Here is a 20,147-nt window from a genome sequence, read left to right as displayed (position 1 = left end):
AATTAATTTTAATAATATGTTTGATCTTTTTAAAATTCAAAAGTGATATTTTAATAATTATAAATACCATTTAAGATATGGATATTCCACGGATTTTCGCATTTTTGTATAGGAATTAGTTGTTTTAGGAATATGGGTTGATCCACTGGTCAAATTTTGAAAAATGGGTAATAATTACAAAAGTGTCATTCTTAGTACAAATTTTGAGGAGTCTTCACTAGTGCTCATTAAGATATAATAGATAAGTTAGTTATTTGTTTTCACCTTTTTGGGTTTCACCAATTTTGGTTTTCACCCTTTTTGAATCTTATTATAATTCTAAATGTATAATTTTTATACTTTTTTATTTCTATATGACTTATAATTATTTATATATTATTTTACCCATTTTTTGATTCTTATATATATATATATTATTTTTTATATAAATTAAATACTATATACATTATAATTCCTAGATTGATACTTATAGGAATTCTATTTTAGCACCTGATGCAAATTTATAAATATATAAAAAATATTTTATTAAAAAAATATGTGATTATATATAATAATACAATTTTATTTATTATATATTTTATTATAATTTAAAATTAATTTCTATAAAACCATTATTTGATATTAATATTTATTAAAGTAGGGGTTATCCAACTAGAAAAATGCCCAAAATACACTAGTTTCTAGATTCAAGTGCCCAAAATACCCACATGCGGAGAGCTGCCATTTTTACCGACATTTATATCATGCGTATCTTATTTTTTTGAAAATTTACAAAGATCCACTGTTTACTGTAACAGTGCGTACGCACCTTTGTAATTTTTTTAAAAAAAAGGTAGATATGAATGCGCGTGGATATTATCGACAGTTTTCCTACGTATGGCTATCAGACCCGGGGTATTTTGGGTTTTTACCCATCCAACTACTAGCGTTTAAAATAAAGATTTCTCACATTGATTAAATCACCTGAAACAAAACACAGGCGCTAAAATGAGAGTCTTGAAAGCACACCAACGCCACCTCCACCACAGCTACACCACCGCCGTTTGGTACAAACCACCACCACCTCTACCACACCATCACCACAACAATCCAGAACCCATTCTCACCACTCTCTCAGAAGCCATACAAATCTCCCAAACTAAACCCCTTCAAATCTCTATCAAAAAACTCATTCCTTCACTTAAACCCCACCATTTCATCAAATTATTACATCAAAACCCCCACTCTCTCTCTCCTCAATCTCTCTTCTCTCTCTTCACTTTTCTCTCTTCTCAGCCCTCTTTTAGACACACCCTCCATTCATATTGTGCCATGGCTTGTTTCTTGTCTTGTCATCAAATGTTTGATCAGGCCTTTTCACTTTTACAGTGTGTTATTTCTCGAAAAGGTAAGAACTCTGCTTCCTGTATTTTTGCTTCAATTCTTGAATTTAGAGAGGCCCATCAAGCTGATTTTGTGTTTAGTGCTTTGATTGATGGGTTCTTGGATTTGGGTTTTGTTTTTGATGCAATTCAGTGTTTTTATTTGATGAGAAAGTATCGAATTGCGTTTTCGTTTCAGTCTTGTGGTAGGATTCTTGATGATATGATAAATTGTTGTACACCTGTTATGGTTTGGGGGTTTTATTGTGATGCTATGGAATGTGGGTTCCCGGGGAATGTTCGTACATTTAATGTTTTGATACATAAAATGTGTAAAGAAGGTAAATTGAAGGAAGCCCGGGTGGTGTTTGATGGGATTAGGAAGTGGGGTTTAAGGCCTACGGTTGTTAGTTTTAATACTTTGATTAATGGGTATTGTAGGTTTGGTGATTTGGAGGAAGGGTTTAGGTTGAAAAGGGTTATGGATGGAAGTAGATGTTTGCCTGATGTGTTTACGTATAGTGTTTTGATTAATGGGTTGTGTAAGGAGTGTAGGTTGGATGAGGCAAATGGATTGTTTGATGAGATGTGTAGGATGGGATTGGTTCCAAATGATGTTACGTTCACTACTTTGATAAATGGGCATTGTAGATATGGGACAATTGTTGGGGCTATGGAGGTTTATAAGGAAATGATGAGGAAAGGTGTTCAACCTGATTTAATTACATATAACACTTTAATGAATGGGCTATGTAAGAGTGGAGAGGTGAGTGACGCTAAGAGCCTTCTTCAGGAGATGACTAGGAAAGGTTTGAAGCCGGATAAGATTACGTATACTACACTTATTGACGGGTGCTGCAAGGAGGGAGATTTAAATGCAGCATTAGAGTTTAGGAATAGAATGAAGGAGGAAAGGATTGAACTTGATGATGTTGCTTTTACAGCCCTTGTTTCGGGGTTGTGTAGAGAAGGACGAGTGGTCGATGCAAATAGGTTATTGAGGGAAATGTTGAGTGCAGGTATGAAACCGGATGATGCAACATATACCATGGTCGTTGATAAGTTCTGCAAGCAGGGAGATACTAAGACGGGGTTCAAGTTGCTGAAAGAAATGCAGGCTGATGGACATGTACCGGGGGTAGTGACCTATAATGTGCTTATGAATGGCCTGTGTAAACAAGGGCAAATGAAAAATGCAGATGTGCTCTTAAATGCGATGCTTAACCTAGGAGTGGTTCCAGATGACATTACCTACAATATTTTGTTGGAAGGGCATTGCAGGAATGAAAACCCTGAGAATTCAGGGAAACTTCGTAATGAGAAAGGGCTTGTTCTTGATTATGCTTCTTATAAGTCCCTAGTAGATGACCTAAACAAAAAATCAAAATAGAGGATATGACTCATGTATCCGAAAACCAAAGTCATATGATTATATCAGTTTGCTCAGAACTGACGGTCTTGATAAAGATTGAGAAATTATGAAGTTGGTTATGGAGTTTTGACTTGTCTGGGTCCATTGGGCTTTTTTCTTGACACAGATTGATGCCCAGATTTCCTGGATTGATGCCCAGATTTCCTGGACGCTCCCTTGGATTAATGTCCTTTCCTAATTCTTGATGACCGGTCCATAACTCTCTCATAGGAATTCAAGTTGTAGTCACATTGGCTTTTCACCCTGTCGTGTATTTATCTGGGATGAGGACATGGGCGGATTGTAAGTAGGTCTATGTGACCAGGATGATTTTGCAACATTTCATCAGTAGATAAAGAAATTTGTACCAGTTTTTTTTAGCAACTATCTTACCTCTGTCTGCTTAGTTGCAGTGGTGTAGTATTTTTTTTCTATACTACTGGACTCCTATGTAACTCCAATATATAAATACATCACACACATATATATGTATTGACATTTGTTGTGTATATCTTCTATATGCATGTACGTCTACCAGGTTAAGATGCCTATTAAGGGTTGTATTGATTTTATCTCCTATACCTAAGAGCTTCCATTAGCAGATTCTTAAACATATCTCGACTTATGAATATTGGGTCAAAGTACAGAAAAAATCGGATTCTTGTTCATGTATATGACAGTTTAATTCTTCTAATCCCACAATTATGAAATAGATTGAGGGTCATGTGGATACTTATGTGTGATCATCATGACTATATAATTTAGCATCATCCTCACATACTTAGTTTACAGCTTGAATTATGATTACATGGAAAGTGATAGTTATGGTTATAGTGATGATAATTCTTGTTGTATATAATTTGGGATAAGATATACAGCTTGAAAGCGCCTTGTTTTCTGAGCAGAGAGGAGAAGTTGAGCATGTCTTTGTTTCAGTTGGGATGTTGAGGATCTCAGAGTTGTACCGGCATTGAAGAATTATTCATTGACGGTTGAATAACTGGTAGAGGGGCTTTCGACAAGAATGTTAAAAGGTCACGCCGAGGACCAGCATCAAGAGGCGGGAGCAAAAGAAGATTATACAACAGAATTCCAAACAGGGAGCAAAAAAAGTGTAGTTCCTGGCTAAACAGACCAGCACACAGTTCAACAAGTATATCATGCTCTCTCTGGAATCTGTAATAATCCTGCCTTTAAATCGAATAGCAATAGTGCAAGGTCAAATTATACACATGTAAAAAAGTCTGAGCATTAGCTTCTGATTACGTGTAATGCAGAGTATGAAATGAATACTCATCTGATCAATCTCTGTTAGTGTTCTGAAATTTTAGTTTAGTTTTGTTTGTTGGGCTTTGAAGGGGACTTGCAGCATCAATTTGACAATTTTTTATTAATATTTTTTATTATTTTTATAAATTATTAGTTCTAAAAGTCAAGCGGTTGGCAGTCTATGGCCTTCATTGTTTTTTATTGTCGTAAGGAAGCTAAGGTGAGAAGATATATATATATAAATAATTACCATGGGCTGAATTATATAAATATTTGAATACGTTTTGTCAGTTTACAATAACCACTTATGAGAGACAAATATGCAAAAGACTGGGGCAAATGCACAGCAGCACAGGAGCATGATGGATGGATTATGGGAGTAATTAATGAGAGGTGTAAAACAGTGTATTAGTTCTTGAAATGCGAAACATCCATTGAATACAGTAAAGTGGTTGATGATTTAAGAAGAAAGTGAGATACACTGTCACTGACTTTGAATCAACGTTCTGGTTCTACAAATGTGTGCATAATAAGGGCCACCTATAGCTATAGGACACCGGAGGTGTTAAGATGAGTTGAGAGATGAGGGGGCGTGCAAGTCTTGTATCATCATCATGCTACCCTCTCTTTTTTTTCCCTTTTTGACCAGCTAGTAATTTTCTTCATATACTCTTTGCTGGCTTGTTCCTCGTATACCTTTATTTTCTTCTTTCTTCTTTTGGCATCGTCCATTGCAAGAAATTTAAATACCAATGTCCACTCCTTTACAATTTGCATGTAGACACCGGACACACTTGTAGTACTGAGTTGAAATTAATCTTTTTGGTAGTATGTTCTTGTAGAATTATGGTCAAATAACCCTATGCTTAATCTACCACCAATTCTGTAATTAAAACACCAAAATCAGTGAATTACGCTGAGTTTTGGTCAAGTCTTCGAAGAGTTCGAAACCTGTGGTGCAGATCAAGAATAAATATGTATACATAATTGATTTTAAGATTCTCATAATCATGATTCAACAGAGAATAAAACCAGATGTTTTGTGTGAGTTAAATATTTCTGGGTAGTTTCGCAATTAGCCCACTGCCCTCTTACATACATCAATTGAACATTAGAAATCAATAGTCTATATCACTTTTTCCTCCACTCTTCTTTTTTTTTTATGTTTCGGACGAGTTAGTACTTTTTGGTTGTATGTGGAAGCTCATCTTTTTTGAAAATATTGTTTCATCTTTTCCTCCTTGCCCTCCCAACAAAAGTACACTACATTGTCTACAACACAACTGTGCTCCTACAGATAAAAGAAATTAATAACCAACATTATTATGTCATTTTGTATAATTTTGTTTTAAAACACGTTCCCGTGTATACAGACCAAATACTTGTCACTGCTATTTGGAAACTGTTTCAAACAAGCGCTCTGGTCTATTTTAACAATAAGTAAATAGTCCATTCCTAATGGTGACTGCTTTAATATGATAAGTAGACCCCTGGTCGGTATTATATAATAAAATTGTCATGAATATTTTATTGAATTTTTAAGAAAATGGGTTAGATTACCGTCGAGGAAGAAGAAAGACGAGTTCCGGAGAACGCGGCTCCGAAACCTACTAGCCCGATATGGGATTCGTTTGCGACGGCCGCTACGACGAGAAATCACGACCGTCGTTGACGAAATTCAACATAAAAGTTTACAACGGTCATTACATTGAAAGCATATAATGATTATAGTGAAGGAGGCGTGTGGCGGCCGCTACGGCAAGAATGTTACGACGACCGTTACGGCAAGAATGTTACGACAACCGCTATAGTAGAAAACGACGACGTCGAACAAGTATTGGTGAAGAAGCCCTTAAAAGTTGTTATGAAACTAGGGGAAGGAGTAGAGCTATCAAGAAGTAAGGAATGGTCTGGGTTCCGAGGGAATGTCCTCGGACCCCTTAGGGTGCCCACTTGCTATACGGCGTCACGGGGTGGCCGTTCCGCAATACAAGATGAATAATAATCAATGATTAGCAAGGAGATTGCTCCCATAACTGAACTGGGAAGTGAATGAAACATTAAAAGAATAAAAGTGAAATGGAGGAGCCCCGGAGGGACCTCCCATGCCGCGGGGAGCCCCAAGAGGACTCCAACCATCTTAGGGCGCGCCCGAAAAAGGAAAGGCGGTCTCCGGGAGCCCGTCGTCTCAGAAAACATATTGAAGGTGTCGTTCTATAGTCTTGCAAGTTGTCCTTGTAGAGGAACGGTCGTAAACACTTAGTGTATGCTTTGGGAGCCCTGTCTTTGCATTCATCAGGTTGTCCTCGTCGGGAGACTCTGGGTTATCTCGCACTTTGCACTTATACGCTTGGGATTACTTGCCTTGTAGTCTGGTGGGTTATTCTCATCAAGGGAAAAGGCTTGCGCATTTGCGGTAAGTCATGGCTATACCTGCGGTTACGATCGACTAATATAGTGGTAGCGGATGGGATATGCACCGACCGAGAAGTTTCTTTATCCGTGAGTTCCGAAATCGTAACCGAGCCTTGGGAATCTGTGATTAGGCCGCATCGCTGGGCACTCCTAAAATAAATCAACGTTCGAGTTATAATAGAAAGTTGGTTCGACAACTTCTATTGGGTCATGGAATGAGAAGTCAAGTTCATCTGGGTTTCCTACGTAGGACTTGATACTTTATAAAAGGAGGTACGTAACATTGTAAAAGATTGGAAGCGAGAGCTCTATACGGCACCACCAAACATCCTTGCGATCTCAGCCCCCGATTCATCAAAATCACCACACTCCGATAACTTTCACGGCGAAAGATCACCGCTGCAGATCTTGATTTCGGCCGCGAATCTCAAATTTTTGTTAACCAAATTCCTCCGTTAACAGTGAGATAACAAAACGAGTAGCTTTACCATACTAGAGCAGAAAATAACTCCTGCTAAACAAACCGAGCTACAAAAGTCGAATTAGTACGTTTCACTACAATATTGAAGACAGGTTCCTTAAGCTTCAACTTCTAGGCGAGGACAACTTTTGATAATCAACGAGCAACAAACAATCACGTAATACTTGGTGCGAGGAGCGCGAAAGTGTGGGTACGTATGATTCTGATAAACTCTTGTCCTTAACACCTCAGCTTTTGGGATAATTTTATGCTAGCTAACTGATTACTTAGTAACAAAAATCGAGTTAATCGACAAAATTAATCATAAATTCAACTTCTTAACTGGTTGAAACAAATCTCAGATAGACCAGTTCGAGGGCATTCCCTCTACATTTGTAAAATTATTAATACTGCGAGATATAATGTTACAATTGGTAATATATAAAGTTGAAAATCTAGAATTTCATTTGAAGCCAAAGTGTCTTGATGAATTACAGAAGCAAAGGCACAAAAAAACTTTTAGAAACCAACAACTCTCCCTGTGTAGAAACGTAGAGTCGCAGTCGAGCAACCCTAGCTGCTTACAGCCTACCATGTGTTTCACATATTATCAAGATTCCCCATGCATTTCTTACACACACTTTTCTATAGTTTTCATGCGTGTGGGTTTGTGTATACATGCACACACATGTATCATCTGTAAATCATGCTATTACGAGCTAGAGGAGCTTGTTTTTTTCCCTGAATATTAAATGCGTACAAGTAAGAAAATGACGGCAATTCTGCTTTAATCAAATTACAATCCTATTTATAATAAACTTGTAATCATCACTGAATTAAAAAGATTACATAGACTAATTCTTTTAGTTCTAGTTGTAAATGAATGGATGCTTAGCTAGCTGCTAATTATACCAACATCAAGGCAAGACTTTGTGTAGCGGCAATAGTTTCTTGTGGCAATATATACATGCACACACCTTTAACAATAAGATAACAGCTTACACCTTTGAATTATACTGATCTACTACAATCAGTTTTACCAAACCCCACTCTAAGACTTCTTAGATCAAATTCCACCCACAGATTTTGCTGATGAAAATTACCTATAATATTACTTGTGGCTCCTAACAACTCCGACCGTCCGATTCCGAAACAGTGGACCCCGCCTCCGACATTCTCCAACACCCTCTCCTTCTCTATCATAATCTCAACACCTTGGTCAAACTCGAACACCATATCTCCAATTGATCTCCCTATCTCTAATGCATTCCCATCAAAACACATGTCCAAAGTGTTTTCATAAACAAAGCCTTTTTTCATTTTTCTTCCTACTAGTCTCACAACTTCTTGCCTCACTTTTGTGTACGCGGCATCTACCAGAAATGTGTACTCTGTGCCTGAATCAATCATCGTCTGACCAGCACCACCGGCATTTGGCAGAAATGCTGATGACGCTATGTCGAGTTTTTTCCCGCCAATTCTTATTCCAACCATTTTTAAAGTGTATGCTAGAGGATCAAAATTAGGCATTAAATGACTTTTAGCAAAAGTTAAAATGCTGACATAACGAAATGTATGCGAGTATGGATTTTGACCAAGGTAAAAAACTCCATCTGGCAATACATTGGCTAGCTTTTGGCGAAAGGGGACGCAATAGGAAAATTTACTTAGCCTAATTTGGTACGGTAATGAGAATCTTCCAAGATTCATACCCAAAATACCCTCGGCATCGCGTGATTTTGTAGCACAACCTAGGACCAAAGGAGGGGTACTTTGGTATCGAGAGAATGTTAATTTCTCTCGGACCAAATTGCCCTCAGCATAAGTACCATCTGCATAGAAGTAAGAGTAGTGACAATGGCGGGTTCTATCACATGAGGTCGGTAGGGTAAAATCAGGAATTGCAGGTTTACATTGCGGATGGTTGCATGGGAGAATAGAGTAGGAAGAAGAGAGAGAAGGATCAAAGGATGTCTTATGGTGGGGTTTTCTTGGGTTTTTCTTATGACACTGGATCCACGATAGTTGACTACCTGTGTCTATGACCATTTGTTGTGTTTGTGGTGGGGTTCCTATAGGTAGAGAAACTATCAAAGCCATCGAATATTTGAACCATGATCTAAAATGAAAGCTTCCATGTGAGTATGATTTGGAACTTCTTGAATTTTGGTGTGTTGAGATAAGAGAAGCTCGGAAAGTGGAGTTACGAGAAAGAGGGAGAGAAGTTAAAGGGAAGGAGAGGGACAGAGAGTTGTTGAAAACGGGTTTGAAACTGTTTGGATTTAAGTTCTGGATGGCCGAGAGTTCACCAACATGGTACAAGCAGATCACCAGCAAGTGCAGGAAGATGGTAGTGTGAAGAGCCATGAAGATGTAGTGAGAGAAGCCTAAGGTGAAGGAGTCTTCGAGTAAGAAAGTTTAAATGGATGGTGGATCACATATATACATTTTCGTATGCGTAAAATACTGTATCTGTAATCTTGTATTATTATGTGAAGAAAAGAACAAATAAGGGCCAAATGAAGTAAGCAGATCAAAAGTTATTAGTTACCTCAAGTAGGGTTAGGTGGTTGGTTGCTTCATATATTTATCCTTTGTAATACAATAATTAAATAATATAGCATACGTGTCATGAGAGCTTAATTATTAAGCATCCTTCCTGCCTCAACTGAATGAAACAGGGCATAATGTATCATATTCATATATATATAAAATGTCTACATATTAAACAAATGAAGAAAACAAGAATGTAAGCATATACTAATAAAATATAAAACAAATAGGATACTTATACACATATATATACATGCAATAGTCAAAAGCGAACAACTTCCAAGAGACTAATGTTTAATATGCTTTTTGCATTTTTGTTTAATCTGATGTGATATACAGTTGCTTATTTTTACTGCTGGATGCCATACTTTGCTTCATACTTGGTGGAGAATGAGTTGCATACCTAATTCAATTTACAAGCAAGAAGGTGTTAAATAAGGTTAGTGCTGTAAAGCTGTAACTATATTTATATAGGCTTTTATTGGTACTTGTGCTTAGTTTAATTATAGATGTTAAAATAAATAGAAAATATATGTCAACCAGTAATCCACTAAGCCTGCTATGGCGGTGAGGGTACCTTCGAGAGATTAATCGGCAAGTCGGAGATTAATCGGATCGATTAATCGGAACATTAATCGGAAGGATATAAATATTATTTTTAATTTTTATAATTATATAATGATCAACATGTCAAATATTTGTTTGAAAAAAGAAACTAGAATGGTATTAAAAAGTTAAACAATATCTACAAATTTGACATGCGTTATGTACTAATTATTGACTTTACAGTATTAACTATATTTTAATTCACACTTTTAAATTAATTATAATATGTTATTTTTATATTTTACGTGAGAAAATAAATATATTAGATTACTTGTTATTTCTTACCAATACTTTATATTATAAATTGACATGATATTGTGTGAAATTATGAAATTAATGATTTAAAATTATAAAAACATAAAAAAAAAAATTATTATTTTCCGTTTAAACCGCCTAGAACCGATTTTTGACCGTCTAGCCCGCCTGATCCCGATTTTGACCCGATTTTTTGAAAAAACGTCTAAATCACCGCCTAGGCGCTAGGCGGTGGTTGGCGCCTAGGCGGCCGCCTAGACCGATTTTTAGAACACTAGGCGGCCGCCTAGACCGATTTTTAGAACATTGATATCAATTAAATCAAACTAAACACATTTTAGTCCCTCAAAGCTGAAAGTGAGGTGTATGCGTATAATTATGGTTAGGGAGAGTATTTGATATAACAAAAGGATCTAAATAACAAAGTATCACAACAAAAGTAATACTAGTAGTATAATCTAACACAAGACACGGCTCTATTACCCTAAACCCAAACACAGAAGATACTCGGATACTAAAAAAATGTCACCCTAAATCAATTCCTCAGGGATGTTTTAAACTACATCACTATTTACTCTACGTATTTCTTAAGCTCCTTTCCTCATCACTCTCTTGAGAATACTCTCTGTTCTCTACTCGTAATCTACGTTCTTTATTCTTTGACTTGATCTGCCAGAAATGTGACTCCTAACTGTGCTAAAAACCTCACTTGAGCCACAAATTCACCACATTCTTCAACCTATACCATTGAATAAACTTTGCTATTTAATTGTATATTTCCTGACTTAACAAAATAAAATTTAATAACATACAGTACTTCGGTTTAAACTGTGAAAGATATAATTTCAAAAGAAAAACATAGTCACTTTGTTTACTATGAAATAGATACAGCAGCATATCACCCTGAAATCCAGTGACGTTGTTGTAATGTATAGAGAATAAGATAATATTTGCACATTATAACTAACTGAAATTAATTTCAAAATGGATTTCTACATAGAGCAAATAAACGGAGAACTGTAGGTAATAAGGCATAGAATAATTCTGGATATTGTTACATGATACTAATCAGCTCTAGATAACTTAAAGGCCCAAGTAAATTTGCTTTTGTTTTATGTAATAGTGTACCTTCATTATGTGAATAAATTGTTCATACTTCATACAAATAACGTGTCCCTTGTTTAATTTATGTACATGATAGTATTACTAGTGGAAAGGCAACTAAATATCTAACTCCAAAATATGAACACAAAATGAAAATTTTGACCTTGTATCTGAGAAGCACCCACCCAGAGTACTTACTACTGCCGCCAAGACCAGGAATGATATATATTGTAGAAACGAATCATAATTATGTATGATTATCTAAACATAAACCTAACGAAATTGTATTAGTAAATAGAAGACATGTGGCCACCATTTGAGATTTCTTTTAGTAGCAGTAACTAAATTTCTAAAGTAGATTTTACACACTCGGTAACATCACAAATGTTTTTCCTTAAAATCTAAATAAAAACTACGACTTGTGACTTGAAAGGAGCAACTTTCACAAATGATAACACTTTCTCTCTAACAAGTTCTGCTGCCCATAAACATGTCAACTGGCGCTTCAATACATTAATCAGTACCATCAGAAAGGAAGATGGATATACTTTCATAAGAACTATTTTGTGTTCAAGACTAACATTGTTATGTTGTATGTACCAACTCAATCTACGCACCAAAAAAAAAACTATTATGCAACTTTATCATTAGCAATGAACTCTTGTTAATCTGAGCAGACACAGATTACAGGTTTTCATTTGTAATTTAGCTTTGCACCCAACCGATTACTTCTCATTTATGTGTCAAACTATTTTAAGCTTTTAAAAGGAGGAAATACATAACAGGTGATACAAAATTCACTTAATTATTTTACCTTAACTTTTGTGTCCCATTCTTGACATCAGGAACTGGGCGCCTACAACTAAAAAAGTAAAAAAAAAACAATGAATCTGAGAAACCGGTCTCGTAGACAGGCTAAGAAAGATAAGTGCTGTATTAGAAAACAGGATACCTTCTCAACATAATCTTTATCGCTCCTTTGAGCAACTTGAGTCGCTTGACATTACGAACCAGCAATATTCCTTACTACATTATTAAAGCTCGTAATAAAAGAACTCTTATACTTTTCATACAACAAACTAACATGCCGTCACTTATGTCATGAAGTGCTGAAATTAGCTGAAAAGACAATATCATCTCCACTGTCCACACAGACACAATATCCTAGGTCCTTGTTCAGTTACAAAAATTACAATCCAAAGATCAAACTTCATGTTGCCGTTTAAGACCAACACTTAACAATGAAACGGCAATTTATACAGTAATTCCTTTTTTCCCATTATCTAGAGCCTTTTTTTTCTTGTCCTGGCAAGGAATTCCTACAATAGCACATACAGAAACACTCGGGAAAAAATCCGAGTACAACTTTATTGGAATTATCACATATTATTGCTCATTTCTTGGAGAGCAACGCACTGCATTGTGCCATTATCTTTGATGCCCTAGTAATTGCATCGGTCATGTAAAAGTTGTCTACAACATTTGCAAAGGGATCCTTGCTCATCTTTTCAGAGCATTCGGGCTTCAATTCAGCGGTAAATGTAGTAGGTTCTCTTTCATCCAAGTTCAAGAGATGCGGTGCAACAGTACTCATCCGGGATCGGACAGCATCTACAGAGTCATAAGGCAGTCGGACCCCTGCAACCTCAGACAATGCCCTAATAATCTTCCAATCCTCCCTAGCATCCCCAACTGTTGGGACCGCCGGTAAAGTTTGTTGAACACAACCTTCCGTGTTTACATATATCCCTTCTTTCTCACTGAATGCAGCAGCTGGTAATATGACATTTGCACGATACACACCCCGATCGCCATGGTGCCCCTGATAAACAACAAAGGCATCACTAGAAAGCTTCTCCAAGTTCACATCATCCGCGCCCATCAAGTACACAAATTTAGCAGTTTCGAGGCTGTTGTCAGATTCTGGCACAAGTCCAAGGTCCAAAGCGGCAGCTTGTGCAGCATTCAGAAGTAGAATATTGAGCCCGTTCCAGTCAGGCCTGATGACATTCCCTTGCTTTGCAATAGCTTCAACAACAGAGAATATTGCATCCTTATCCTTCCGCTCAAATATCCCAGCACCCACAATGATGGCTGGGTTTTTAGCATTTTTTAGGAGCGAGGAGAAGGGATGGCGGCCTTCAGCAATTTCAGTTAATGCTTCAGGGCCTGTGCCAAGATGTTGATGGTCATAATTCAAATTGGCTGCAGGACCAACATACCCCACTTTGGCTTGGGTAGCTCGAACAGTTTTCCTGATTCTTGCATTTACAATCGCAGCTTCCACTCTTGGCTGTATTTAAAATTGTTAAATGTGTTATTAAAAATCGAAGTATATGCGGGTCTTTAGCACTGAAGTGCTGTAACTCAGTGTTATAAAATAAGCCTTCAAAACAATTACCAAGACACATTTCATAGATAAACAGGTGAGAAACACAAATGTACATTATATACACTTGCAAAATATTTTACAGACGCTCACCAACTTCCAACTCATAAGAGACTGTAAAAGAGCTAGTCCAAGTATTTATGGCTAGACACCAATTAACAGAAAACATGTAAATGTACACACAGTCACAAACTATACAGCATCTCTTGAAATGGTATCCGCGGGAAACATAATGCATTTTGCACAAAAATATATATCTGCTCATCAGCATTTTTATCTATGTAATAGTATCATAAATTAGCTAACGGGGTCTCACTTAGAGACTTTAACGAATAGAAAATAAAGATGGCAGTGTGAGGTCTTTTTTATATTCAACAAATATTTTAGTAAGCATTTAATTTGTAATTTCTATCGAGTGCATGATACACCCTACCTGCATCATCCTGACATTTTAGCCATGGATTCCTTCAAATCAATTGGACATACATTATTTGACAAGTCAATAGGAGGGAAAAAGAGCAGCACCTAACAGTATGTCGATTTAATTATTTTTTTGACTTGGTACCTTGTACACTGAGTAATGTCACAGCTAAAATCTATCTAATAAGATCACAGTACCTTTAAAGATATTCGAACAGGAAGCACTTGCATAATAATTTAATCTTGCATATGCAATAAGTGGTAGATCGATTTAAACATTCTATTAATTTTTAAAAATTTTGCTTCTGTATATAAATTTCGTAATGGCAGAACGGGGAAAAACTACCTGAGTACCAACTAATAGAAAAACATCCGCATTCTCCAGACCACTGATGCCACTGTTTAGGAGATATCCTGAACGCAAATCAGCATTGACATTCAGGCCATTCCCTTCGCACCAAACATTGTTCGATCCCATTCTGTTCAATAAATCTTTCAGTGCGATCATGGACTCAGCATCTGATAGTTTACCAGCAACCCCAACAATTTCCTTTGGTTTAACTTGGTGGAAGGCCTCAGCAACTACAGAAAGAGCATCCCGCCAGCTCACAGTCATAAAACGCCCATCAGCACCACGAATCATAGGATCATTTAGCCGCTGCCTCTTTAAGCCATCATAGCAAAATCTTGTTTTATCTGATATCCATTCCTCATTTATGTCCTACCATAAGTTCAGTGCAGCATCCAATAAAAATAAGCTCACACGCAAAATACTACAAAAATTGAACAGGCAAATTTTTCTGAAGCTGTAATGATATACATTATTTTTTGGCTGCATAGGAATTAGGAAGGCATGAAGGAAGACAAATGCCAGGCACCAAGATGACCTTGCTGAGTACCAACTAATTCCTTCCAATTTCCAACTAAATGGTCATTCTTGCACCTTTTATAATATTTATATCCTTAATCTTCTTCTTTTTTGACGTATCCCCTATGTTCTATAGTTGCATCACAAATGCATACACTCAAAAGACAAGCTATCTAAAGTCACAGAGAAAGAAAATTGAACGAACACATCATATGACTGGAGTACCTCATTCAAACGTGGCACAATGCGCATGACCTCGGGACCTCTGCTATCAATCCGAATATTGGAACCAACTGCATCTGTAACGTCAATGCTTTCGGTACCCTTTAGCTCCCAATTCCGAGCCTTGAACGCAAATGGTTTTGAGGTGAGAGCTCCTACAGGACAGATATCTATAACATTTCCTGAAAGTTCACTGGTCATCAACTTTTCAACATAGGTACCAATTTCTTCTCCACTTCCACGGCCCAACATGCCAAGATCCTGAACACCAGCTACCTCGGTTGCAAACCTAACACATCTATAAAGAAAAGACATGCATACATTATAAAGACAGCAGCAGTTACAATCTTGACATGCATGCCAATCGTTGACAAGGAGAAAAAATATCAACCTCAGTCGCAATATCTTTGATTCTTGTATATTGTAGCTGAATGTGCCTAATTTAATTGATATTACACAAATGTACATGCAATAATATAAAAGACTTCATTTGACTTCTTTGTAATACTATTTTAAAAAATATAAATCATATAAAAAACTATACCTTGCCCTCAATATTCATCTTAACTCTAGAAATTTATCATAATTCAGGTACTAGAGCTTCATGCCCGAATGCTCAACCATTTCGCAATCTACTAAAAGTGTATCATCCCGAATACCTGATTTTAGAGTATCAATTCCAATCTTCTTTCTATCCTAGATGTAATGTATAACGTGCTTCTTTCTAAAGTGGTAACTACTTCCAGGATTGTATCAAATATTGTGATGGTGATGTTCACTAAGCTATGGAGAGGAACGGAAACTAACATACAGAGACCGATATTAGACTTGTCAAAAAGAAGAACGTTATCTGTTTTGGCTGAAAAGAATAAAGGATCTCAAGTAAACATTCGATTACTCATATTTTATATGTACCTTGTACACTGAATGCAACGAGTCATTACAGTCTTAACTAAAGGACCCAGATTTTTATCAACCACAGATCTTTTCATTTCAGTGAAACGTCCTCTATCTGAGCCAAAGGCCATTGACTGATCCTGGAGATCACACTCTCCACCTTGATCACAAATTGGGCAATCTAATGGATGGTTCATTAGCAAAAACTCCATTACTCCTTCTCTTGCTTTCTTGGCTATAGGTGTATCTGTCTTGATCTTCATCCCTGCAGATCATTAATATGGATAGTTAAACTTAGGCACATTAAGGGTGTTTATTTCCACGCATAATGTTGTATAAAGTGCAAGGTTAACAACTAAACAAGTTGACAAAATGGATACATACGCACGATTAAATAAATACGCCGACTTTCAAACCAAAACAGTAGGAAATTAGATGCACACAATAAGATAAACTATAAAATGCATTGAGCTTATTATTTCCCTAAATTTAAAAATCTATGCCAGTGTTAGAATCAAACCTGATTTTACTCACTGTTTTAGATGTATAATAGAATTCAATTCTAGCTTATAGCTTGATAACCAATTGATACCTATACAATTGAATCATTCACAACAAAATTGAGAAACTCAGATATAGACAACAATTACTCCGAGCAACGATCTTATAATACCTAATTTAAAATAAGCCCTCCAATTGCCTATAAAACCAACACATTTCTACGATGACAACAAGCTATCAGTAGAACACCGGAATATAAGAATCCAACATTTCCGCATAATACTAATGTAACATATAATTTCAATTGTAAAATTCACAATTCAACATTTCGACAAATATATAGATTTGATAACGTGCAGTCTAAATGAACCTGGAAGAGCAGGCATGGCGCAGGAAGCGACGGGCTTAGGAGACTTCTCGACCTCAACTAAACACATTCGACAATTACCAGCAATCGAAAGACGACTGTGATAACAAAATCTAGGGATATCCACTCCAGCTACCTCACAAGCCTGAAGCACTGTCATTCCTTTAGGTATTTTCACCGGAAATCCATCTACGAAGACCTCGATTGCGTCATCGGGATTGGTGAAATGAACCCTAGCGCCACCGACTGGTGTCCGATCTGGAGGCGGAGGAGGAGGGGCGTCGGAGACTGCGGCGGCACCGGCGGAGGAGGTGTTGAGGTCCGGCGTGGAGATGATGGTTCGGATTAAAGAGGATGGGCGAGATGTTCGGAGAGCTCTGGAAGCTAGTTGCCCTAACGTCATCTCTCTCTCTCTCTCTGTCTCTCTCGGTCTCTCTCTTTTAAATCTCTCTGATTACGCTTCTGCTGCGTTGATAATATTTGGGGGTCTGAAATGTGAAATGTCAAGTCTTTTACTCTTTGAGCTGCGGTTAATCCTTCTATTTATGGTTTTTACTTCTGTATATTTACCGATTTTATGAAACCGGGTAATAGGAAGACGTCTGTTAAAGTACGGATAAAATTAGATGTATTTTAATTTTATTTAATTTTAAATTTTTATTTTATTAATAATTTATAAATTAATATATGTCTATCATAGTACATAATTAATAGTTATTTAAATTTAATTGAAATTATATTTTATATAATTTATTTATAATATACCGATCAAGAATAATATATAGAGATTAATAGAATTTCAGAAATCGAATCGGCGGCGTGCCTTTCAGATTATTAATCGATAATATTAAGAATTTTTAGAATCATGATATTTACCCGTACTATTATTGCATTAATTTGTTCAAAAAACTAATTTCATACAGCCAAAAATGTTCTGGGTGAGTTTATTACTGTATCATAAACTGAAATGGAAACAACCCGATAAAAACTGAGACTACTGTAATCGGAATAAAGAAAATGATATTTGAATTATTAGGTAATACTTTCAGAATGTTCTATTCTTTTCTGAGGATCATTTTTTCAATTTTTATTAATCTTTTTTCAAATCTTCGCTTCACTTTTATTATTTTCTTTTAATTTTCTATTCCATTTTATCCCCCATTCAATTATTTTGTACCTATTTGGATATGTTGCAAATATAAAGTATACAAACAGAAATTTAAAAATATTAAATTCATTACACTTTTAGAGTTAATTAGAACTATTTGTTTTTTAAGGAATTAGAACTATTTGTTTGTATGAACATTACGTTACTAGATGAGCTATTTCACTTGCTACCCTATATCATTTTGATTAATTTACCAGAATAGTATATTGTTACTAGTGCCTGCTTAAATTGTATAAACAATGTATATCAATTATCAAGTAAAGTAAAATTTACATTTTGTTCGAAAATTATAGTATTCGTAATCTTGCTTCATATTTTCTATCAATCATACATAGCACCAGCCAAATAGTAAGTCCAATAATTTTTTTTTCTCTCGATCCTTATGTGAGAGTTTGAGTTTTTCTCTCCAGAATTTGAGCATTTAATTTTCTGAGGGTTGAGAATCTTTGTGGGAGTTTTGTGTTTTGTTGAACCATATGACGAATTATTGTAACATTGATGAGCAAATGGCCGATCTCAACATTTAAGAAGAAAAGAATGAGCTTTGTTTTGGAAGGGGATGGTGACGAGGAAGTCAATAGATATGATTTATGCTTGGTAGGGAGGTTTCTCACTGGAAAAACCATAAATGCCAGAGCGATGAAATCGAAGATGGCTGATATTTGGAGACCCACCATCGGAATCACTATCAAGGAGATTGATCAGGGGATTTTTTTGTTTCAGTTCTACCACAAGGAAGGATGATCTGCAATGGGTAATCAGGGGAGGGCCGTGGACTTTTGATAATGCGATGCTGGCATTGGAGACGGTGGCTATGGGGGAAGATCCTCTTAAGGTGCAACTCTGGTTTTTGAATATTTGGATTCAAATATTTGATCTTCCCATGGGATTTATAACAGAGGTTGTTGAAAAGCAGTTTGGGAATTTTTTTGGAGAGTTTTTTCAATATGATGTCAAGAACAACACATCTATTTGGAGAGAATGTATACGTATTCGAATCAGGTTAGATCTACGTAAACCTCTCAAACGCAGGAAGAAAATTGTTAAGAAAGATGGTTCTGAATTTGTGGTGACATGCAAGTATGAAAGGTTGGGGGAGTTCTGTTTTTCTTGTGGGTTGGTCTCACATACGGATCGGTTTTGTCGAAGGTTCATTGACAGAAGGAATGTAGAAGGGGAGAAAGAATGGGGTGTCTGGTTGAAAGCTCAGCCACGTAGGGCGGCGAGACAAGGACATAGAAAGTGGCTAAGCGAGGAAGACGATGCCATGTGGGAGGAGAGGACTGGTCGAGATCATGGTTACCATATTTTTCGGGGGGGGGGGGGGAACAGTTCAAATAGAAATCATGAGATAAGGAAGGAGAGTGAATCAAGGGAGTTAGTTGTCAAGGGATTGCGTGATAACGGTAACAGAATAAATTCCTCAAATAATATTAATTTGGAGAGATTTAATACATGTTCAAATTTATTATATGGGCTTTCGGAGGAGGACAGTATTGGGCCTAAAAATGAGGGTTGCAAAAGAAGGCGAGGTGACCCAACAAGTATTGGTACTATTGTAAGGTCCAAATATACATATAGAGGGGGGGTGAATGTATGTTTTTCGTTTTTCGTTAATTAATTACAGCAGAAAATAAACCTCGAAAACGAAATAAACAAACACTAAGAGATTCACGGAATAATTCTTTTTATTAAGAAATTAAACCGTAAAGGTTTGCTTACAACTCCGAATATAAATAATTCGAAGCAACAAATATAGAGAGAATCAAAATAATAGCAATCAATTTGTGGTTCTATCTATCACTCTAAAAATTCAAAACTTCTATCAAAAGATATCAAATACAATCAAGAGAGTTTTAAATAATGAGTGTTACAAGTTTG

General features: G+C 36.3%; 3 protein-coding genes across 3 annotated transcripts; 1 reads left to right on the top strand and 2 right to left on the bottom strand.

Moving 5' to 3' along the window:
• Positions 1-949: 949 nt before the first annotated feature.
• On the top strand, positions 950-3,603 carry LOC141712696 (uncharacterized). The gene has a single exon (XM_074515732.1). It carries the CDS (start codon positions 988-990, stop codon positions 2,749-2,751), a length of 1,764 nt encoding a protein of 587 aa, XP_074371833.1. The 5' UTR covers positions 950-987; the 3' UTR covers positions 2,752-3,603.
• Positions 3,604-7,298: 3,695 nt separating this feature from the next.
• Positions 7,299-9,591, bottom strand: LOC141712695 (aspartic proteinase PCS1-like). The gene has a single exon (XM_074515731.1). The coding sequence runs from the start codon at positions 9,281-9,283 to the stop codon at positions 7,928-7,930; it is 1,356 nt and encodes a 451-aa protein (XP_074371832.1). The 5' UTR covers positions 9,284-9,591; the 3' UTR covers positions 7,299-7,927.
• A 2,887-nt stretch (positions 9,592-12,478) lies between these two features.
• On the bottom strand, positions 12,479-17,599 carry LOC141712694 (NADH dehydrogenase [ubiquinone] iron-sulfur protein 1, mitochondrial-like). Its single transcript, XM_074515730.1, has 5 exons — positions 17,102-17,599; positions 16,249-16,495; positions 15,337-15,631; positions 14,590-14,964; positions 12,479-13,727 (listed from the first exon to the last, which is right to left on the bottom strand). The coding sequence occupies exons 1-5, from the start codon at positions 17,499-17,501 to the stop codon at positions 12,828-12,830; spliced, it is 2,217 nt and encodes a 738-aa protein (XP_074371831.1). The 5' UTR covers positions 17,502-17,599; the 3' UTR covers positions 12,479-12,827.
• Positions 17,600-20,147: the final 2,548 nt, after the last annotated feature.

This window comes from Apium graveolens, chromosome 3 (genome assembly GCF_009905375.1).
Source record: "Apium graveolens cultivar Ventura chromosome 3, ASM990537v1, whole genome shotgun sequence".
Classification (NCBI taxonomy): Eukaryota; Viridiplantae; Streptophyta; class Magnoliopsida; order Apiales; family Apiaceae; genus Apium; species Apium graveolens.
The sequence above is the reverse complement of the archived record's forward strand: the minus strand, read 5'-3'. Positions and strand labels throughout refer to the sequence as shown.